Source organism: Mya arenaria, chromosome 13 (genome assembly GCF_026914265.1).
Source record: "Mya arenaria isolate MELC-2E11 chromosome 13, ASM2691426v1".
Taxonomy (NCBI): Eukaryota; Metazoa; Mollusca; class Bivalvia; order Myida; family Myidae; genus Mya; species Mya arenaria.
Genome location: NC_069134.1, coordinates 33,132,291 through 33,157,927, shown reverse-complemented (window position 1 = coordinate 33,157,927; position 25,637 = coordinate 33,132,291). Strand labels below are relative to the sequence as shown.

Sequence of the window (25,637 nt, the reverse complement as noted above, 5' to 3'; positions counted from 1 at the left end):
GTGTAGTACCGCAACGTACTGTCAGATCTGGCAAACATTGTCACAAGGTCGTTACACATGAACTGTTAGTGTCAATAATCTACAACGTGGGATTTTACATAACCTTGTTCATTGAAACCTCGCTGGAAAACGTATGGACGATGATAAACACTTCGTTTCTTTTGTCCCAAAACTAGTAATATTTTGGCCAAACTATTCCAGATCCTTCCCGTTTGAAATAACAAAACCTTCTCTCCCAAAAAATTTGAGATTAATCATATTCGTCGGTTCTTTTGGATAAAACATCATGAAGACAAACAAATTATAAATACATATAAATCACACAAAAAGAACAGATAATTTTGGCTGCAAGTTGTAGTTGAAGACCTTCCCATGCGTGCGTATTACGTCAATGTCGTTCTAAACTATGTATTCATGTGAAACGTATATTACTTAATTTGAAAGAAAAGAGTTATAAATTTGTTTAATTTGAAAGAAATAGTTCGCCAATTAAAGCGAATAAAACTCTACGTTGTATTAATATCACAGACAAGTGACAGCATTTTCAGGGCGATATTTAATAGAAACGCTTAGTTAATATTTTGACCGCTGGATTTAATATTTTTACCATTGGTTTTTTTTCTATTCCAAATAATTGGTTTGCATAGTTGTACTAAAAGGATTACTTACCCGAGAACGCAAACAAAAACAAGCGATCCTTACGGTATACAGTATGTCCTTCCTGTTAGCATGCATGTTCAGCGCGTTACTGTTACGATCATGAACATCTCTAGTCGGTATCACAGATGTTTGGAATACGGAATTGTTGATTTCGAATACATACTCAACTGTCTTGGTAAGGTGACATGAGTTGGTTGTACACATGTATATTCAATCATTTTCGGCATGTGTTCGCAAAGATACCGAGGCAATTAAGTATTATTGTTTGGGCGATAAATAACGTCAGATGTCAGGATAAGGTCCGCTGTGAATAAAAGATAAGTGACTTCAAAGTGAAGTCAAATCAAGTCAACAGTTTATTCAGCAATTAAAGGCCACCGTCAAAATACATAACATACAAGAAAGGCATGAGTTGTATCAGGGTAATTAATCGATACAAGCATACAAGCAAAGTGTATATAAAAATTATGATAACTTCCCCTATCTTAACTATTGATGTTCAAAATGAGATTGTATACAAAGTATTGAAAATGTTCTTATCCAATCCTTTAAAATCATGAATTTGCATTTTGTTCAATTAGATAAATCATAGCGACCCAGCCAATCTCTAAAGGTGTTAGTATATATTATCCACCAAGCCTCGGTTGTTTTCGAGCATCTGTGCAAATCACTTTTACACACTTCGCTTCATGGTCACGGTCGCTGTTTGTTTATACTTCTTACAGAAAATATTGACAAGGATTGATTTGCACAATGTCTCGTGCGATTAAAAAAGACTGATCATAGTTCTATGAATTATAATCATTATATTACTATTACAGTACGTTGCATGCCTCTTTAACGCGTTTTCCTTCCAGTTAAGGTCGTTGTTGCTACAAATAATTTCATTGTATTTTTTCGAACATTTTTATTCCTTTTATCAAAAGTTAGTTTATATAAACATTTTCAGTAATTTATTGCTTGTCATACACGTTTTAATAAGAAAATTATTGCTTTTTTCAGTTTCCAAATAATAACATTTCATTTCATAACAGAACAGGGTATAGGGCAGATAAAACCAAACTTAGTGTACAAGCGTTTCTTTTAAACACGTTCCACTGAACTGAAGCATGGTTATTTCATATCACTTTGAAGCTGAATGGTTTGTGATTTTAACATAGTATTCTTGTTGTTTACATTTTCTTCTCATCCGCCTGAGTTGGGACACTTTTCGAATATAAAATTGTTACGTTCAACTAATTTTATTTTTTCACATGGTAAACGTACCTTAATATTTAGAACACATGTGAAGCTTTCTTCCCTTACATGATGTTGGACTGTTGGCGGTCGTGAAATCAATTAATCCGTGTTCAAATTGATCTATTTGCTATAGAATATATAATCACTTTATTTGATGGTATGTAATCTTTGTACGTAATGGATGATGGTTAGACTACTATTGCCTCGGTGTCTTAATTCAAGCAATTAACACTCGCCTGGTGTGTTTGTTTCTTAGCATTGCATTTTTTCTGTAATAAAATATGCATTGGTTTATGCATTTATAATATAAACAAATAAGGTACATACAAGTTTTGTTTGAGATAAAGAATGTGTATATGGTTGTCTAGCTCTATTAAACATCAAGCAACAACAAGAAAACAGCACATTTCTAATTATTTCGTCAAGTATTTGACATCACAGACGACAGTTTGTGTGAACAGACTCCCAATGACAAGTTTCCCGGCTCCGTATGCCGCCACCGTCGACGCATTAAGCTCGTCACCGTCGTCTGCGTAAATTTCTTCTAATGACGTCATCACACCATCACGTATCTTTATTCGTAGAACCTGATGTAAAGAAACAGTATTTGTCTTAAATAGCGTATAGTTGATTAGAAAGATGCCTTAATTCTCATGTTTTTCTGTGTTAAACTCTTATGTCTAATGTATTACAACGTTTTAGAAACTACTATGAGACTAAATGAGGTAAAATGTTTAAAAAACCGCGTTCGAAATAAATATTAAGCGCAAAACGCCCTAAACGAGCGTGTTAATATACTCCTATCGTTGTATTTCATATCAGGAAACATCTTTCTGCGGAAATCTTATATGATGGTACCGCCATTGAAATTAATTTTATATACTTGGTAATTGTTTTTAAAACAGGATGATCTTTTATGCTGGCCACAAAAACACTAGCTAGTGAAGTATGGGGCTCCATGAAAATAATTCATAAAGAACGAAAACATACCCTATTTATCAAAAAGAACAGTAAAAACAAGTTCACAACACGACGTGATCCTATCAGAGACGGGAAGACTAGGAACACAAATACAGTAATCTAAACTATAGATATATGTGTTGAAATTCGTCTTCTAAATAATAACTGGGCACATCAAGTAAAAAAAAGATTCATTGGGAGTCAATCATGTTTGGTTATCACGAAGTGCTTGAGATGACCTGAAATGTCTGCTACTTTTTAAACAAAGACTTACAGATAACTTTGGCCAAAACGTTCATGGTAGACTCAACGATTCTTCGTAGCACTTTTTTATAGAAATATTTCTCAAATAAGATTTCCAATTCAATTAAAATGTGTAAATATTGAAAAGAATCGGAATGCTATCAGCAAATTAAGATTATGATCGCATAGGGTTTTAATCGAAACGTTGAGATAGAATATAACAACTATTGTTGATATGATTGGAACATCATGGAACATTATAGATAATGAGTTTCACACTTCTTTTTTTAATGCACTTTGAATTTCGAAATAAGACAAAGATACCTGCCCAGATATTATTGTAGAAATCCAAGCATTTATAAAACCAGGTAGCTTTTCATGTCAAAGAATGTTCATATAGTTGAAAAAAACTCGCTGTATTTGTATATAGAGCTTTTGAAATAAGACATAAGATTACTCTGTAGCCTAAGCATTTTTATACATAGTATATATTATGTGACTGTCTTCTAAAAACGTGATTACTATTGGCATGACCAGATCTTATTTACATTTATTTTCTTTAAGAAGCAAATTAATGTATTCAGTACAAAATACCATAGTGTGTACTTTAAATAAGATTCATCACAATTAATAATATTGTTTTAATATTCCAAAAAGATGAATAAATGTCGAAAACAATGGTTCTTATGAAAGATACCGGGTTTAATTGGAAACAAATGAGCATAAAACATGGTATTTCTACCTAATGAGACTTTAGTAGACCATAGTAAATCTTTTAGCATTCACCAATCTTTTAATGTTTTTGCTCTTTCTGCTATTAAATACACGGTTACAATCGTATTATCAGTAATTAATATTTTTTCCATAAATGCATTATTAAGTAAGAAGTTAAAGGTTTATCAGTCAAAGTTGATGTTTGTTATACATGTGTATGCTTTGATTTTGAATATGAGTGTCACTTTAAATACTACATCGTATTTCGTTTCATGTATTGACTCGCCGATGACCATGCATATATAAAACACGTAGTATGGCCAAGGGTCGTTTTGATCTATTTCGTTGTATGTAATTATCTTTGGACTGAAATAAATTGATGTTCTGTCCTGTTCCGTTCTTTAAAAGAAGATGTTTAACCTGTGATGCCGGTATTTTTCCGAACCACCCGAAGAAGTCCACAATCCTAAAAGTGATGGGATGAGAGCCGATCCACAGGTCCCCCGTATCCTTGTCAACTTCTATATTGTCCACAGCCGAGTCCACGTACTCTTTCTGTTTACAATGAATAAATTATTTTCAAAGATAGGCTTATAAAATGTTTCGCTTAAAAAGAGTGTTAAAGAAAAATAAAAAAAAGGAAAAGGGGAGATGCCTTTGCAAGCGGGTGCCATAGAGGGAATAAAAGAATGTTAACAACGGAAATACCTTTTTAAGTAGGCGACAATGGTTAAAGTGAAGGAATCCCAAGTGAAATACGTCTGAATTATAATACATGTCAAGGGAAAAAATTCTTCTGGCTGGCGACAATGAACGTGTTAAAATATCGTTAAGTGAAACACCTTTGTATGCAGGCGAAAAATAAATAAAATAAATAATGTTAAGCGAAATACATTTGCTTGGTGTCGAACAAAAAGGATTTAAAAAAAACGGTAAGAGAAATATCTATGCAAGTTTGTGACAACAAAGGATTAAAAGTGACAAGGGAAAGACCTTTACAAATCATCGACAAAAACGGAAATTCCATTAAAGGTTTAAGGGAAAGATCTTTGAAAAGCATGCGACAAAAGGGACGAAAGGAATGGTAAAGGAAATACATCTGCAAGTCGGCAACAAGAAGTGATTAAAGGAAGATTCGGGGAAATACCTTTGCAAGCAGGCAACAAAAAGAATAAGATGAATATTAAGGTAAATTCATTTGCAAGGAGGCGACAAAAAGAGATTATAGGAATGTTAAATTAAGACATTTGCAAGCAGATGAAAGAAAAATAATAGAAAAAATGTTAAGGGAAATACCTTTGCAACAGGCGACAATTAAAAACGGAAATACTTTTTTTAAGTAAACATCTTTCATTCAGCAACATTTTGAATATTAATCTAAATGGCTTCAGTTTTTTTTAGATTTAATAGAAAAAAGTGTAAATATATTGTATTCAATCCTACATTGTACGGAAGTTGTAATATGCAATTTGATTAAAATAGGGTAGATGGTTAGAGAAAAAAATGGTACCCATGTTGTTGTCAACTTGTTACTGTCATCCCTCTGTAATGCGTGGATTGTTTTTGTGCCCAATTCGGCCATGTATATTGTCCTTAAAATACATTATAAAAATGTATATATGAATGAGTTCAATAGAGTTCATTGATAAAAACAGACTTTATCTTAAACAGATTTTAAGTCACTATTTTGTATAAGTGTTATCAATGTGATATAGCCAAACAACAACAGCTTTTATTATACATCACATAAATTATACAATGCCACTTGTAAGCATGATTCCATGATACTGTATGCTTATCGAAAGCTGACGGGAAACGAGCAGGAGAATTTCGTATCCTGCAGAAAAGGAATAAAAAATCCCATATATCTTACCAAGCGTTTGTGATTACTTTGTGAAGAACCCGAATATCTATCTATCTGTACATGCACTTCTGGCATTGGTTAAGTCTTGAGGTTCAAAGCTTGTAACAACAAAGTCAAAAGTGTATTTCCTCACTTTTTATCTGGAGATGCGTTTATGCCGTTCGGTAGGAAGTATGAGTCCGGGAGAGCGCGCATCACCTGACCTCCGTCGTAAAACAGGATGGGGCCTTCCGGGATGTGGAGCCAGTGTGAGAGGCGGATCCACACGAACGACCGGAACCAGTTGTAGCGCGTTATGTAGAACTGGTCGCGGCCCACCGCTACAAGGTCTTTCATGCTGAAAAAGGTTGAATGGTTTTCAAGTATTAATGATAATACACATTGTTTTAAAAGCATATCGCGTCGCCTATCAGGACAAAGATACAGCTATCTCTTTGTCATGCATTTTGTATATAACAGTGATTTTAGTTTTGAGTAGGGTAGTCATAAAGACTAGTGGCCTTTTGAGAGGCTATGTGAACGTTCATCGGATGGACTTGGTTTGGTCTTTCAGAACTTCCATACCACTCAACTACTCCACTTGATCTTCAAATGTGAAGATGGGATCGTTTATGCTACAGATAAGTATAAGATGAACACATATTTGGATTCAGGCTTTAAAGAAAATATATGATTTAAGATTTATTTTCACGAAGCCGTTTTGCCAATATGTATGTTCTTACAAAGCGAAACTAAAGTCGACGATAATTCAAATTAACAAAAGTTAAACAATTCTTCTATTCTAGGTTTTACAGGAAAAAACAACAACAACATTCAGACATCCTAATTTCTTACAATGTGAAGCTTGGGTCAACAATGGAGCGAATATGTCTAAGATGAAGTCCCTTCAGGACGACCTCGAACACTTCCACGCGATCAGCCGACTCAGGATGGGTTAATACGTACAGGTATATAGTGCCTGAAAGTAAACAGTGTAATATTTAAAAAAAAAAACTATTAGCTTCCTTGAGTGAGAGTTCATGCATATTGCCCTTCTTGAGTGAGAGTTCATGCATATTGCCCTTCTTGAGTGAGAGTTCATGCATATTGCCCTTCTTGAGTGAGAGTTCATGCATATTGCCCTTCTTGAGTGACAAATGGTGTAGAAAAAGAAAAGTTATCTTTGTATTTAATTTTCATTTGAAGCTAAATGCTGCCTTCCGACAGAGCATATACGACGAAATTTATCAAGTGGTATACATACACTGATTTTGCCAACTCTCAGAAAGGCTTTTGGCTACATTTACCGGACTCTGGATCCCTCCAAGCTGATATTCCGTGACACCGAACCATGAAGCCGTCACTATTTGGTGCGTCTGTGATTGTTAGCGGCGTCATAACTGACGTCTCATCGTTGACGTCGATGGATAAAATTTCACCGCGGTCGCTGTTCCATTTGTATCCCTTGTAAGGAAGACCAAAGCATGACAAAGAAATAAAAGCAATAAGGTCGTATTTGTTGGTAACAACCTAGCTTTGGTTTTGTGTAAGTTGCGCAAACTTTATCTCTTGAAACAGATTCAGTTTTATCATTTATTTTGTGTAAACTGAAACTGGTCTTTGAAACTGGAAAATTATCTCCGGGGGAAGTTACGGTAGGTTTTATCCGAATACTACTAGACGAGAAAACTTTGGGGAAATTGCGGAATAACAGAATTCACGACTGTTAAAACTTGAACTGGTTGCTTCAAATGCAAGTGACTAGGCGACTTATTGCGACGGAGACGTGTTTGTCAAATTTCGCATATGGTACCTATTGTGGGCATTACTAAAACCTTTCAGAAGCTTTATCGAGTCGAAAACTTACTTTAAATGAAAAAAGTTAGCTCTTAAGGTTCTGGCCCCAATTTCTCGAAACTTCTTAAGCTTAACAGGCTTAAGTCGCTTATTTCAATAGCCAAAATACATACTGAAAATGGATTTTGATAATTGAAAAATGGTTTATTCTGATAATCATTCAGATTATTCCTACATAGTTTCTAAAAATTCTTTAAGAAGTTAATTTAAAACAATTTATAGAACAACAAAAATAGTGAGATTAGCTTAATCCTGTTATAAGGGACTTAAGAAGTTTCGAGAAATTTAGGCCAGGTCGTGATTATAATGGTTTTAGCAATGGCAACATAAACCAACATGATTGACAATTTCTGTCTTCCTATCTCGGATAATACCTGCAGAAGCAGTGTCGCTGACTGGAGGCAACATTGTGTACTTCAAGTGTAAACAAGCAAAATATCATCCGTCTATCATTTTCTTCTGCAATCACACTTTTCATTAAACTACACAAATGTCCATAGAACTATCGAAACCGGTTTCAAAACAGTTCAAAACATGTAAATCAAAACTGGAACTGGTTTGTTACCAACAAAAACTCTTTGAAACTAAACGTTGGCTTCCATCAGGAAAGCGTATTTGGATAAATTGTAGTAATGTGTTCAAAAATAAACCCGGGGAAACACCAAATCGTATGGGTTAAACGGTTTAACTTTGAAAACGGTATTCCGAAATAAATCCTGCGTATTAATATGTGACATGTTTAACTTAACGTTACTGCAAACCGAATGAAATTACGTCATTTATAATTTAATGGTACTTAAGTGTACTTACGCCAGACGCTATAAAAATACCATCTCCAATGTAGGTCAGGTCTTCCGTCCCGCCATCTTTGATGAAAACAAACGGGGGTTACAATATTTTTTCTTTAGACTGTGTTTTGTGTGTTCTATTACAATGGCAATTAGATTAAAAAGCGATTATAGTGTTTGATGATAATACATTAAATTACTGATTTAAAATGATGCCATGGCAGCATTTTTACAACTGTCACTGGTTCGATGTTATATTTTAAAACCAAGTGTAATACACCTATCGATATTTTGCCCAACCGCATTGGGGGTCTAGGGGTAAAGGGACTTAGACAGCGAGTTACTCTGAAGCCGGGATTTTGACAGGTCCAGTGAGACCACAACTCGGTTACTATACCTGGTCATTTTTTTACTTTATTTAAGATTACTGGAACGCCTCCGACCTCCAGTGATTTTGCTAAATTGCCAAGCTCAAAGGGTGGGATTTCGACGACATTTTTTGCAGTTTGTCTTAACTCCCTATGTTTGTCCCCAATTCCTTCCTAGAGGAGCGAAACATTGATAGATGTATAAACCATAGCAAATAGAAATAAAGATTTGTATGTTTAAAAACCGACGTATACAAACCTTTCCGAGCATAGTGGCACGGTCCAGGGCGAACTTTGGGTATGATATTTATGCTAAATCCTGCCCAGTCTCTGAAACACAGTAATTTGTTATTCAAGCTAAGAGACCATATTTTGGGCCGATTGTTCAGAACATCGTTAAAGTTTACAACGTGAATTGCGACGTCGTTGTTAACTTTTAATAGTAAGATATTTAATAATGGGCTCACCTATTTATTTATGAACATGCACAGCTGAAACAGTCCTCACAAGTCTTGTTAAAAATACAACAAATCACAAGTGTATCCACTCAATCTTTGAGAGCAGTAACTTTTTGAAAATAAACAAATACGAAGTGAACAATATTAATGTATAGGCTTTTTCTACATGAAAATTGCATCGCCGGGCGGGTTCTAATTAATCATTTAAAAAACTTCTAACAAAACGTCTTAAGTTCAATTTTGTCATTTAATGGTTTTATAAAGTGAGCTGTTCAGCTGTTTGCACATAGGCGTAGGCTAAATCGTAAATGTTAGTGCGGTGTTCAGATTCAGATAGCTATATGGATATACTAGAACATCCCTTTAAGACATAAACAATGTACAATCAACAGAAAATATAATCTAAAGCACGCCGGATTGAAGGTTTGGGTATCGCCTGGGTGCCTTCGTCGTCGTTGTGGTTGTTGGTGTGCTGCGAAAACGTTTAAGGATGACAAAGAAGGAAAACTTTAAAATTATCCACATAAATCTGGTAAACATATTCACAACTAGATGATTTTTGTTTTTAGACCATTCATTTTGTGTTATTAAAATTCACAATTCACGGTTCAAACATGATCAGAGTGATCTTACCTGTATTACATGGCATTGTTAAGAACCCAACAGTACCACGGACACAACTGATTTTACATGTAATTTATCGTATATTGAAACACTGAAACCAACAGAACCGCAGCCACAACCGACCTCACCTGTATTTCATGGCATAATGAAGAACAAACACCAACAGCACCGCAGCCACAGCTGACCTCACCTGGCATAATGAAGAACAAACACCAACAGCACCGCAGCCACAACTGACCTCACCTGTATTTCATGGCATAATGAAGAACAAAAACCAACAACACCGCGGTCACAACTGACCTCACCTGTATTTCATGGCATAATGAAGAACTAAACCCAACAACATCGCGGCCACAACTGACCTCACCTGTATTTCATGGCATCATGAAGAACAAAAACCAACAACACCGCGGTCACAACTGACCTCACCTGTATTTCATGGCATAATGAAGAACTAAACCCAACAACATCGCGGCCACAACTGACCTCACCTGTATTTCATGGCATAATGAAGAACTAAACCCAACAGCACCGCGGCCACAACTGACCTTACCTGTATTTCAAGGCATAATGAAGAACAAAACCCAACAGCACCATGGCAACAACTGACCTTACCTGTATTTCATGGCATAATAAAGAACTAAACCCAACAACACCGCGGCCACAACTAACCTTACCTGTATTTCATGGCATAATGAAGAACTAAACCCAACAGCATCGCGGCCACAACTGACCTTACCTGTATTTCAAGGCATAATGAAGAACAAAACCCAACAGCACCATGGCAACAACTAACCTCACCTGTATTTCATGGCATAATGAAGAACTAAACCCAACAGCATCGCGGCCACAACTGACCTTACCTGTATTTCAAGGCATAATGAAGAACAAAACCCAAAAGCACCATGGCAACAACTGACCTTACCTGTATTTCATGGCATAATAAAGAACTAAACCCAACAACACCGCGGCCACAACTAACCTTACCTGTATTTCATGGCAAAATAAAGAACTAAACTCAACAACACCGCGGCCACAACTGACCTTACCTGTATTTCATGGCATAATGAAGAACAAAACCCAACAACACCGCGGTCACAACTGACCTTACCTGTATTTCATGGCAAAATAAAGAACTAAACTCAACAACACCGCGGCCACAACTGACCTTACCTGTATTTCAAGGCATAATAAAGATCTAAACACAACAACACCGCGGCCACAACTGACCTTACCTATATTTCAAAGCATAGTGAACAACAACACCAAACAGCACCTCGTACTCAACTATCCCTACCTGTAATTCATGGCATACTGAAGAATAAAACCCTACAGCGCCGAGGCAACAACTGACCGACATGTATCTCAAAGCATAGTGAACAACAACACCAAACAGCACCTCGTACTCAACTATCCCTACCTGTAATTCATGGCATACTGAAGAATAAAACCCTACAGCGCCGAGGCAACAACTGACCGACATGTATCTCAAAGCATATTTAAGAACAAAACCAACAGCACCGTGGCCACAACTGACCTTACCTGTATTTCATGGCATAGTGAAGAAGAAAACCCAACTACCATGAATGAGGTTCTTCAGAGTATTAAGGCTAGAGATAAGGCTTTTCAGAAATATAAGAGAAGTAAAACTGAGGAAGATTTATGTATGTTTAGAAAATTAAGAAACTATGCCCATGTATTACAAATGCAAAAAAGAATTATTTTAAGAACACACTTGAATGTAATAAAAATGATTCAAAATCTATATGGAAGAGCCTTAAACAGCTGGTTGGCTTCCAAGAAGAGCCAGTCCTCTTCCAGCATTGGTTTGAATGTGAATGGTGAAATTTGTTTTGATAAATCCAAGGTAGCTGAAGCTTTTAATGTCTTTTACACAACTGTTGCTGCAAACCTTGTTGATAAACTGCCAAAGTGTGTAAACAGATTTGGCAGAAATTTTGTTTTTCAATATTATTCGTCCAAAGGTGTAAAACCAAACAGTTTTGGTACTTCAATAGTTACAGAAAGTAAAGTATCGAAATTCTTGGACAGCCTTAGCTCCAACAAGGCAACTGGTCTTGATGGTATTCCCTCGAAGTTTGTTAAGGAATCATCAAACATTATAGCAAACCCCCTTGCACATATAATTAACCTATCCATCACTCAAGGAGTCGTTCCAGATGACCTTAAGTCTGCACGTGTTGTTCCTTTTTTAAGAAAAACGACAAAACTGAAGTTGGGAATTATCGTCCAGTCTCCATTTTAAACATCATATCTAAGGTCTTAGAAAAGGTTATCTATGACCAAGTTGAGGAATATTTGACAAACAATGAACTTCTGTATAGACGCAAGTATTCTACTGAGACATGCCTCATTTATTTGACCGATTACCTACGTTTTAATATGGATAAAGGAAATCTTGTTGGCATGGTGCTCTTAGACTTACAGAAAGCGTTTGATACGGTCAACCATGATATTCTTCTAATGAAACTTAAAGCCATTGGTCTGAACGAGTCAACAACACGATGGTTTTCCTCATACCTGTCCGACCGTCACCAACTTGTTTCAGTCTCTGGTACTTTATCCTCTCAATCAAAGGTCACATGTGGTGTCCCACAAGGATCAATTTACGTGAATGATATGCCAGCTGTTGTCAGAAATAAGCTGCTCCTATACGCCGATGATTCCGCAATTTTAGTGTCAGGCAAAAGTACAGAAGATTTAGAGTCTCGCCTTTCTGAAGAATTAGAACTTGTTAGTGAGTGGCTTATCTGTAATAAGCTATCTCTGCATTTGGGTAAAACAGAAACTATTTTATTCGGGTCAAAACAGAGGCTTAAATCTAAAGGCAATCTAAACGTGAATTGCAAAGGTTTGCCAATTGAATGTAAAACTTCAGTAAAATATTTAGGCGCAACCATTGATAATTGCTTGTCTTTTGAGGACATGGCTAGGTCGGTCATGAAAAAGGCAAACACAAGGTTAAAATTCTTATTTAGGAAGCGTGAGTACCTAACCCAGCACACAAAAAGGTTACTGGTCATGTCCCTTATTCAGTGCCATCTAGACTTTGCCTCTACCATCTGGTTTTATTCTGTTAACCAAGACTTGCGTAATAAGCTTCAGGTCACACAAAACAAACTAATGAGATTTGTCTTAAATTTAGAATCTAGGTCCCACATTGGAAAATCTCAGTTTAATTGTCTTAACTGGTTACCTGTGGACAAAAGGGTTGATTTTATAACTCTTTGTCATGTTTTTAAGATTCATTCCAAATTGGCCCCTTCATATCTAAGTGAACATTTTAACCCCGTTAGTGTGGCACACAATTATAAAACTAGATTCAGAATGTCCGCTACTTCTCAGGGCACTGATTTTATGGATAGTAGGCGTTTTTCATATCCAAAGGTCAATAGTTTTGGTAAGAAATCCTTTGCTTACCGAGGATGCTCACTATGGAATGATCTCCCTAAGGAAATAAGGTTCAGCAAGTCTTTGAAGTCTTTTAAATCTTCCCTTAAAACATATTTGTTGGACTAGGGCTGTTCATATATCATGTATTTTATATTGTAATAGATAGATTCATGTCCAAGGTAATCTTACATTTTTAATTTAGCATACCTATTATTCATGGATATTTATGTCTTGTTTTATTGTCCATTGTTGAATACATTCTGTTAATCTAGTATTTGAACAGCACTTCAATTGTGATACACTGTGATACTTCTTATTTTACCTAACATATTTTTATTTATATTTAAATATGCAATACAATTAATACATAATTAGTCTTCTACTGTGATATTTTTTACTTATTTTTTTTTTAATTATAATTTCTTAATAGCATGTCTTCCTATGTCAACTAGTTTGTTATATAAGGACCACAATGGAAATAAGGGATTATCAATCCCTTTTTTGTGTTATCCTTAGATATATAATGTAGTTAACATGGATATATTTTATTCCTGATATTATTTATCATGTGTTTAATTCCATGCTATGTAAATTTTATGCTGAAATAAATCTATCTATCTAACAAAACTACGGCCAAAACTGACATTAACTGTATTTCAAGGAATAGTGAAAAAATAAACCCAACAACATCGCGGCCACAACTGGCCTTACCTGTATTTCAAGGAATAGTGAAGAACTAAACCCAACAACACCACGGCCACAACTGGCCTTACCTGTATTTCAAGGAATAGTGAAGAACTAAACCCAACAACATCGCGGCCACAACTGGCCTTACCTGTATTTCAAGGAATAGTGAAGAACTAAACCCAACAACATCGCGGCCACAACTGACCTTACCTGTATATCATGGCATAGTGAAGAACAAAACTCAACAACATCGCGGCCACACCTGACCTTACTTGTATTTCATGGCATAGTGAAGAACTAAACCCAACAACATCGCGGCCACAACTGGCCTTACCTGTATTTCATGGCATAGTGAAGAACTAAACCCAACAACACCGCAGCGACACCTGACCTTACCTGTATTTCATGGCATAGTGAAGAACTAAACCCAACAACATCGCGGCCACAACTGGCCTTACCTGTATATCATGGCATAGTGAAGAACAAAACTCAACAACATCGCGGCCACAACTGGCCTTACCTGTATTTCATGGCATAGTGAAGAACTAAACCCAACAACATCGCGGCCACAACTGGTCTTACCTGTATTTCATGGCATAGTGAAGAACTAAACCCAACAACATCGCGGCCACAACTGGCCTTACCTGTATTTCAAGGAATAGTGAAGAACTAAACCCAACAACATCGCGGCCACAACTGGCCTTACCTGTATTTCATGGCATAGTGAAGAACAAAACTCAACAACATCGCGGCCACACCTGACCTTACCTGTATTTCATGGCATAGTGAAGAACTAAACCCAACAACATCGCGGCCACAACTGGCCTTACCTGTATTTCATGGCATAGTGAAGAACTAAACCCAACAACATCGCGGCCACACCTGACCTTACCTGTATTTCAAGGAATAGTGAAGAACTAAACCCAACAACATCGCGGCCACAACTGGCCTTACCTGTATTTCATGGCATAGTGAAGAACTAAACCCAACAACATCGCGGCCACAACTGATCTTACTTGTATTTCATGGCATAGTGAAGAACTAAACCCAACAACATCGCGGCCACAACTGGCCTTACCTGTATTTCATGGCATAGTGAAGAACTAAACCCAACAACATCGCGGCCACAACTGGCCTTACCTGTATTTCATGGCATAGTGAAGAACTAAACCCAACAACATCGCGGCCACAACTGACCTTACCTGTATTTCAAGGAATAGTGAAGAACTAAACCCAACAACATCGCGGCCACAACTGGCCTTACCTGTATTTCATGGCATAGTGAAGAACTAAACCCAACAACATTGCGGCCACAACTGACCTTACCTGTATTTCATGGCATAGTGAAGAACTAAACCCAACAACATCGCGGCCACAACTGGCCTTACTTGTATATCATGGCATAGTGAAGAACTAAACCCAACAACACCGCTGCCACAACTGACCTTACTTGTATTTCATGGCATAGTGAAGAACTAAACCCAACAGCAGCGCGGCCACACCTGACCTTACTTGTATATCATGGCATAGTGAAGAACTAAACCCAACAACACCGCTGCCACAACTGACCTTACTTGTATTTCATGGCATAGTGAAGAACTAAACCCAACAGCAGCGCGGCCACACCTGACCTTACTTGTATTTCATGGCATAGTGAAGAACTAAACCCAACAACATCGCGGCCACACCTGACCTTACTTGTATTTCATGGCATAGTGAAGAACTAAACCCAACAGCAGCACGGCCACAACTGACCTTACTTGTATTTCATGGCATAGTGAAGAACTAAACCCAACAACACCGCTGCCACAACTGATCTTACTTGTATTTCATGGCATAGTGAAGAACTAAACCCAACAACACCGCTGCCACAACTGATCTTACTTGTATTTCATGGCATAGTGAAGAACAAAACCAAAGAGCACCGCGGCCACAACTGATCTTACTTGTATTTCATGGCATAGTGAAGAACTAAACCCAACAACACCGCTGCCACAACTGACCTTACTTGTATTTCATGGCATAGTGAAGAACTAAACCCAACAACACCGCTGCCACAACTGACCTTACTTGTATTTCATGGCATAGTGAAGAACTAAACCCAACAGCAGCGCGGCCACAACTGACCTTACCTGTATTTCATGGCATAGTGAAGAACTAAACCCAACAACACCGCTGCCACAACTGATCTTACTTGTATTTCATGGCATTGTGAAGAACTAAACCAAAGAGCACCGCGGCCACAACTGACCTTACTTGTATTTCATGGCATAGTGAAGAACTAAACCCAACAACATCGCGGCCACAACTGATCTTACTTGTATTTCATGGCATAGTGAAGAACTAAACCCAACAACATCGCGGCCACAACTGACCTTACTTGTATATCATGGCATAGTGAAGAACTAAACCCAACAACACCGCTGCCACAACTGATCTTACTTGTATATCATGGCATAGTGAAGAACTAAACCCAACAACATCGCGGCCACAACTGGCCTTACCTGTATTTCATGGCATAGTGAAGAACTAAACCCAACAACATCGCTGCCACAACTGGCCTTACCTGTATTTCATGGCATAGTGAAGAACTAAACCCAACAACATCGCGGCCACAACTGATCTTACTTGTATATCATGGCATAGTGAAGAACTAAACCCAACAGCAGCGCGGCCACACCTGACCTTACTTGTATATCATGGCATAGTGAAGAACTAAACCCAACAACATCGCGGCCACAACTGACCTTACCTGTATATCATGGCATAGTGAAGAACTAAACCCAACAACATCGCGGCCACACCTGACCTTACTTGTATTTCATGGCATAGTGAAGAACTAAACCAAAGAGCACCGCGGCCACAACTGACCTTACCTGTATTTCATGGCATAGTGAAGAACTAAACCCAACAACATCGCGGCCACAACTGATCTTACTTGTATTTAATGGCATAGTGAAGAACTAAACCCAACAACATCGCGGCCACACCTGACCTTACTTGTATTTAATGGCATAGTGAAGAACTAAACCCAACAACACCGCTGCCACACCTGACCTTACTTGTATATCATGGCATAGTGAAGAACTAAACCCAACAACATCGCGGCCACACCTGACCTTACTTGTATATCATGGCATAGTGAAGAACAAAACCCAACAACATCGCGGCCACAACTGGCCTTACCTGTATTTCATGGCATAGTGAAGAACTAAACCCAACAACATCGCGGCCACAACTGACCTTTCCTGTATTTAATGGCATAGTGAAGAACAAAACCAAAGAGCACCGCGGCCACAACTGATCTTACTTGTATTTCATGGCATAGTGAAGAACTAAACCCAACAACACCGCTGCCACAACTGGCCTTACCTGTATATCATGGCATAGTGAAGAACTAAACCCAAGAGCACCGCGGCCACACCTGACCTTACTTGTATTTCATGGCATAGTGAAGAACTAAACCCAACAACATCGCGGCCACAACTGACCTTACTTGTATTTCATGGCATAGTGAAGAACTAAACCCAACAACACCGCTGCGACACCTGACCTTACTTGTATATCATGGCATTGTGAAGAACAAAACCAAAGAGCACCGCGGCCACAACTGATCTTACTTGTATTTCATGGCATAGTGAAGAACTAAACCCAACAACACCGCAGCGACACCTGACCTTACTTGTATATCATGGCATTGTGAAGAACAAAACCAAAGAGCACCGCGGCCACAACTGACCTTACTTGTATTTCATGGCATAGTGAAGAACTAAACCCAACAACACCGCAGCGACACCTGACCTTACTTGTATATCATGGCATTGTGAAGAACAAAACCAAAGAGCACCGCGGCCACAACTGACCTTACTTGTATTTCATGGCATAGTGAAGAACTAAACCCAACAACACCGCAGCGACACCAGACCTTACTTGTATATCATGGCATTGTGAAGAAAAAAACCAAAGAGCACCGCGGCCACAACTGATCTTACTTGTATTTCATGGCATAGTGAAGAACTAAACCCAACAACACCGCTGCCACAACTGGCCTTACCTGTATATCATGGCATAGTGAAGAACTAAACCCAAGAGCACCGCGGCCACACCTGACCTTACTTGTATTTCATGGCATAGTGAAGAACTAAACCCAACAACACCGCTGCCACAACTGGCCTTACCTGTATATCATGGCATAGTGAAGAACTAAACCCAACAACAACGCTGCCACAACTGGCCTTACCTGTATATCATGGCATAGTGAAGAACTAAACCCAACAACACCGCAGCGACACCTGACCTTACCTGTATTTCATGGCATAGTGAAGAACTAAACCCAAGAGCACCGCGGCCACAACTGACCTTACCTGTATTTCATGGCATAGTGAAGAACTAAACCCAACAACACCGCTGCCACAACTGATCTTACTTGTATTTCATGGCATAGTGAAGAACTAAACCCAACAGCAGCGCGGCCACACCTGACCTTACTTGTATTTCATGGCATAGTGAAGAACTAAACCCAACAACATCGCAGCCACAACTGACCTTACCTGTATATCATGGCATAGTGAAGAACTAAACCAAGCAGCATCGCGGCCACAACTGACCTTACCTGTATATCATGGCATAGTGAAGAACTAAACCCAACAACATCGCAGCGACACCTGACCTTACCTGTATTTCATGGCATAGTGAAGAACTAAACCCAACAACATCGCGGCCACAACTGACCTTACCTGTATATCATGGCATAGTGAAGAACTTAACCAAGCAGCATCGCGGCCACACCTGACCTTACTTGTATTTCATGGCATAGTGAAGAACTAAACCCAACAACATCGCGGCCACAACTGACCTTACCTGTATATCATGGCATAGTGAAGAACTAAACCAAGCAGCATCGCGGCCACAACTGACCTTACCTGTATATCATGGCATAGTGAAGAACTAAACCCAACAACATCGCAGCGACACCTGACCTTACCTGTATTTCATGGCATAGTGAAGAACTAAACCCAACAACATCGCGGCCACAACTGACCTTACCTGTATATCATGGCATAGTGAAGAACTAAACCAAGCAGCATCGCGGCCACAACTGACCTTACCTGTATTTCATGGCATAGTGAAGAACTAAACCCAATAACACCGCTGCCACAACTGACCTTACCTGTATTTCAAGGAATAGTGAAGAACTAAACCCAACAGCACCGCGGCCACAACTGATCTTACTTGTATTTCATGGCATAGTGAAGAACTAAACCCAACAACACCGCTGCCACAACTGAGCTTACTTGTATTTCATGGCATAGTGAAGAACTAAACCCAACAACACCGCTGCCACAACTGATCTTACTTGTATTTCATGGCATAGTGAAGAACAAAACCAAAGAGCACCGCGGCCACAACTGATCTTACTTGTATTTCATGGCATAGTGAAAAACAAAACCAAAGAGCACCGCGGCCACAACTGATCTTACTTGTATTTCATGGCATAGTGAAGAACTAAACCCAACAACACCGCTGCCACAACTGATCTTACTTGTATTTCATGGCATAGTGAAGAACTAAACCCAACAACACCGCTGCCACAACTGGCCTTACCTGTATATCATGGCATAGTGAAGAACTAAACCAAGCAGCATCGCGGCCACAACTGACCTTACCTGTATTTCATGGCATAGTGAAGAACTAAACCCAACAACACCGCGGCCACAACTGACCTTACCTGTATTTCATGGCATAGTGAAGAACAAAACCAAACAACACCGCTGCCACAACTGATCTTACTTGTATTTCATGGCATAGTGAAGAACAAAACCAAAGAGCACCGCGGCCACAACTGATCTTACTTGTATTTCATGGCATAGTGAAGAACTAAACCCAACAACACCGCTGACACAACTGATCTTACTTGTATTTCATGGCATAGTGAAGAACTAAACCCAACAACACCGCTGCCACAACTGGCCTTACCTGTATATCATGGCATAGTGAAGAACTAAACCAAGCAGCATCGCGGCCACAACTGACCTTACCTGTATTTCATGGCATAGTGAAGAACTAAACCCAACAACACCGCTGCCACAACTGACCTTACCTGTATATCATGGCATAGTGAAGAACTAAACCCAACAACATTGCGGCCACAACTGACCTTACTTGTATATCATGGCATAGTGAAGAACTAAACCCAACAACACCGCTGCCACAACTGACCTTACTTGTATTTCATGGCATAGTGAAGAACTAAACCCAACAACATTGCGGCCACAACTGACCTTACTTGTATATCATGGCATAGTGAAGAACTAAACCCAACAACATTGCGGCCACAACTGACCTTACTTGTATATCATGGCATAGTGAAGAACTAAACCCAACAACATTGCGGCCACAACTGACCTTACTTGTATATCATGGCATAGTGAAGAACTAAACCCAACAACATTGCGGCCACAACTGACCTTACTTGTATATCATGGCATAGTGAAGAACTAAACCCAACAACATCGTGGCCACAACTGACCTTACCTGTATTTCAAGGAATAGTGAAGAACTAAACCCAACAGCATCGCGGCCACAACTGACCTTACCTGTATTTCAAGGAATAGTGAAGAACTAAACCCAACAACATCGTGGCCACAACTGACCTTACTTGTATATCATGGCATAGTGAAGAACTAAACCCAACAACACCGTGGCCACAACTGACCTTACCTGTATTTCAAGGAATAGTGAAGAACTAAACCCAACAACATCGTGGCCACAACTGACCTTACCTGTATTTCAAGGAATAGTGAAGAACTAAACCCAACAACATCGTGGCCACAACTGACCTTACCTGTATTTCAAGGAATAGTGAAGAACTAAACCCAACAACATCGTGGCCACAACTGACCTTACCTGTATTTCAAGGAATAGTGAAGAACTAAACCCAACAACATCGTGGCCACAACTGACCTTACCTGTATTTCAAGGAATAGTGAAGAACTAAACCCAACAACATCGTGGCCACAACTGACCTTACTTGTATATCATGGCATAGTGAAGAACTAAACCCAACAACATTGCGGCCACAACTGACCTTACCTGTATTTCATGGCATAGTGAAGAACTAAACCCAACAACACCGCTGCCACAACTGGCCTTACCTGTATTTCATGGCATAGTGAAGAACTAAACCCAACAACATCGCGGCCACAACTGACCTTACCTGTATTTAATGGCATAGTGAAGAACTAAACCCAACAACAACGCTGCCACAACCGACCTTACCTGTATTTCATGGCATAGTGAAGAACTAAACCCAACAACATCGTGGCCACAACTGACCTTACCTGTATTTCAAGGAATAGTGAAGAACTAAACCCAACAACACCGCTGCCACAACTGGCCTTACCTGTATTTCAAGGAATAGTGAAGAACTAAACCCAACAACAACGCTGCCACAACTGGCCTTACCTGTATTTCATGGCATAGTGAAGAACTAAACCCAACAACACCGCTGCCACAACTGGCCTTACCTGTATTTCAAGGAATAGTGAAGAACTAAACCCAACAACACCGCTGCCACAACTGGCCTTACCTGTATTTCAAGGAATAGTGAAGAACTAAACCCAACAACACCGCTGCCACAACTGGCCTTACCTGTATTTCAAGGAATAGTGAAGAACTAAACCCAACAACACCGCGGCCACAACTGACCTTACCTGTATTTCATGGCATAGTGAAGAACTAAACCCAACAACACCGCTGCCACAACTGACCTTACCTGTATTTCAAGGAATAGTGAAGAACTAAACCCAACAACAACGCTGCCACAACTGGCCTTACCTGTATTTCATGGCATAGTGAAGAACTAAACCCAACAACATCGCGGCCACAACTGACCTTACTTGTATATCATGGCATAGTGAAGAACTAAACCCAACAACACCGCTGCCACAACTGGCCTTACCTGTATTTCAAGGAATAGTGAAGAACTAAACCCAACAACACCGCTGCCACAACTGGCCTTACCTGTATTTCAAGGAATAGTGAAGAACTAAACCCAACAACACCGCTGCCACAACTGGCCTTACCTGTATTTCAAGGAATAGTGAAGAACTAAACCCAACAACACCGCTGCCACAACTGGCCTTACCTGTATTTCAAGGAATAGTGAAGAACTAAACCAAACAGCATCGCGGCCTCAACTTAGTTTTCCTGTATTTCAATAAATAGTGAAGAAGAAGAAAACACCAACAACACCGCAGCGACACCTGACCTTACCTGTATTTAATGGCATTGTGAAGAAAAAAACCAAAGAGCACCGCAGCCACAACTGACCTTACTTGTATATCATGGCATAGTGAAGAACTAAACCCAACAACATCGCGGCCACAACTGGCCTTACCTGTATATCATGGCATAGTGAAGAAAAAAACCAAAGAGCACCGCAGCCACAACTGACCTTACTTGTATATCATGGCATAGTGAAGAACTAAACCCAACAACACCGCGGCCACAACTGGCCTTACCTGTATATCATGGCATAGTGAAGAAAAAAACCAAAGAGCACCGCAGCCACAACTGACCTTACTTGTATATCATGGCATAGTGAAGAACTAAACCCAACAACACCGCGGCCACAACTGACCTTACCTGTATTTCATGGCATAGTGAAGAACTAAACCCAACAACACCGCTGCCACAACTGACCTTACCTGTATTTCAAGGAATAGTGAAGAACTAAACCCAACAACAACGCTGCCACAACTGGCCTTACCTGTATTTCATGGCATAGTGAAGAACTAAACCCAACAACATCGCGGCCACAACTGACCTTACCTGTATTTCAAGGAATAGTGAAGAACTAAACCCAACAACACCGCGGCCACAACTGACCTTACCTGTATTTCAAGGAATTGTGAAGAACTAAACCCAACAACACCGCTGCCACAACTGGCCTTACTTGTATTTCAAGGAATAGTGAAGAACTAAACCCAACAACACCGCTGCCACAACTGACCTTACTTGTATTTCAAGGAATAGTGAAGAACTAAACCCAACAACACCGCAGCGACACCTGACCTTACCTGTATTTAATGGCATTGTGAAGAAAAAAACCAAAGACCACCGCAGCCACAACTGACCTTACTTGTATATCATGGCATAGTGAAGAACTAAACCCAACAACATTGCGGCCACAACTGACCTTACTTGTATATCATGGCATAGTGAAGAACTAAACCCAACAACATTGCGGCCACAACTGACCTTACTTGTATATCATGGCATAGTGAAGAACTAAACCCAACAACATCGTGGCCACAACTGACCTTACCTGTATTTCATGGCATAGTGAAGAAAAAAAACCAAAGAGCACCGCAGCCACAACTGACCTTACTTGTATATCATGGCATAGTGAAGAACTAAACCCAACAACATCGTGGCCACAACTGACCTTACCTGTATTTCATGGCATAGTGAAGAACTAAACCAAAGAGCACCGCGGCCACAACTGACCTTACCTGTATTTCATGGAATAGTGAAGAACTAAACCCAACAACATCGTGGCCACAACTGACCTTACCTGTATTTCATGGCATAGTGAAGAACTAAACCCAACACCACCGCGGACACAACTGACCGCAACATTACGTGGTCAGAAAAGTTTTAATACTCCTTCACAAACTATCAGATCTTTTTTATATCCATTGACTATTGCGCATTAACGTCTTATGAAATACTGGTTTACTTCCTTTATTTCGCATTTAAGGGCGAGGTATTATAAAGTTTAAATGATGATATGCATTGATAAGATATGATAAACATCAATATAACCACAGCACATTAAATGCAATTTACCGTGACGAGTTTACCACAGACAAAACTTTATAAGTTTGCGCATGGATAAATCAGGAAAAAAAACAATATCAGAAAAATATATAGAGATATAACGTATTAACTAAGGATGCAAACGAATGACAAAATCGATATTTTAATATTCGTTATTTGTTTCGATTGAATATCTGAATACCGAAATAAAATTTTCAGAAGTTGTAGTAAACTATTACTTTTCGTTTTAAACTACGCATTCCTTATCATTGTATGTCGCGCGGGTCTAAACATAGACACTCGTCCATACGGAGCTCCTTAAGTAGAACACTTTCGAACAGCCAAACACACATATAAACAGCCAACACTAGCTCAATCTGATAGTCAGTGTGAGATTTTCCAGTTTCACTGTCTGTCGTCCAAGCGCTTAGATGCGTCTGTAATTATGAGGCTTTTTAACCACAAATGGCTCAAGACTACAGTAATCTTCCCCCGTGACAGCAATGCTAAGTCAAGATATAAACAAACTTGAAGAAACATATTGAGATACAAGATATATATCCGGGTGCGATACCCAAGCTCTTTGCGAAGACACCTCTTCGTTTTTTTAAGTTGTCGGTTTAAAGCACCTTTATAAGGGATACAACTTTCCATGGTTTAACTAATAGTGAGTACTGCTGACTTTCGGACCGATTCTTTGGCCATTTTCTGTAACTGCAATCGGTCCGCCAAAGTCAAAATCGGACCAGACCGGCAAATTGACGGTTTTTAGAAGCCCTGGTACTGAGTAAACCCTTTTCATAGTATTACCCTCATAATGCAGAGCGCTAGGCACTGATACTGCATTACCACTTGTTGTTTGATACGGCTACATTCTCGTACATAATAGCGATGATGCCATGCGTACACAACATGCTATGCGTTACATTAATCATTAATAAACCTCTGATGAATGAACCCAATGCATTTATAGGTTTCAATTAAACGCCGCATGATAGCTTTCGTCTAATCTATGTGTAATATAGGGTAATAATAATACGCCCAAAACATTCCGCAATATACATAAAGACATAGACATAGATTGGAATGTTGAGATATGAATTGTTTCATTTTTTGCAATCTCTTAGACCCATGTGTATATTCTATAATAAAGATTTTTCATAAACATGCTATTTTAATTACTTATATATCTGTAATCAATTATAAGAAAATTGTTGCATATTTATTTAGCAGTATTATCTATATATCCTGGTACCTGAGTTATTTATAGAATAATACAATGTTCACTATGGATTTTGGTTGATAACTGCCTGCAGTGTGTGTATACCACGTGATAAATTGCGCCATATATGCTACGTCGGAAGGCAACAATTTGCTTAAAATGAGGTCTTAAAACAAAGATAACTTTTTCTTTTACTACACAATTTTAAATGAAACAAACTTTCGTTTTATTACCGGAGTTAGATAAGGTGATTAGTTTCATCAAACACTTCGACAAACCTGTTTCCAAAATAATATTTTGACAGTGTGCTCCTTCAGACGGCCCTTTTGTGAACAGGTTTGTCGAAGTGTTTAACTAAACTCTCCATCAAACTGTGGTAAAACACCGAAGGCGGGAATCCATAAGCGGCGTAAACTGCGCTACATGTATGTTTCATTAGATGGTGAAGAAATAGTGAAGTTATCTTATTTAAAGTCTTCATTCGAAGCCATTTTAAATCTTTTGACCCGGTTTTTGAAATTACAATTTGGGAAAAAATAGACCATTATACAAATGCATTATAAATAAATAGGATTTGATTAGCTGGAAGTTTGATAGGAAAATAGAAATGAAATATAACAATTTGGTTATGAATAGCATTAGGCATTAAAAAAAACGAGTAATATGTAAGTAAAATAGTAAGCCTTTTGTTACGTGTAAACTGAAGTAGATTCGATCATGGATCGAAAATCCTCCTAA

At 38.8% G+C, this 25,637-nt stretch overlaps 1 protein-coding gene across 3 annotated transcripts; it reads right to left on the bottom strand.

Moving 5' to 3' along the window:
• Positions 1-1,003: 1,003 nt before the first annotated feature.
• LOC128214247 (serum paraoxonase/arylesterase 2-like) lies at positions 1,004-23,648 on the bottom strand. 3 transcript variants are annotated; one of them, XM_052920620.1, is made up of 9 exons: positions 23,433-23,648; positions 8,932-9,002; positions 8,327-8,382; positions 6,967-7,123; positions 6,515-6,638; positions 5,814-6,017; positions 5,327-5,408; positions 4,237-4,371; positions 1,004-2,486 (listed from the first exon to the last, which is right to left on the bottom strand). In XM_052920620.1, exons 1-9 carry the CDS (start codon positions 23,495-23,497, stop codon positions 2,313-2,315), a joined length of 1,068 nt encoding a protein of 355 aa, XP_052776580.1. In that variant the 5' UTR covers positions 23,498-23,648; the 3' UTR covers positions 1,004-2,312. The 3 variants fall into 3 exon arrangements, with proteins under 3 accessions (XP_052776580.1, XP_052776582.1, XP_052776583.1); XM_052920622.1 differs by lacking the exon at positions 23,433-23,648 and adding an exon at positions 14,190-14,219; XM_052920623.1 differs by lacking the exon at positions 23,433-23,648 and adding an exon at positions 11,297-11,315.
• Positions 23,649-25,637: the final 1,989 nt, after the last annotated feature.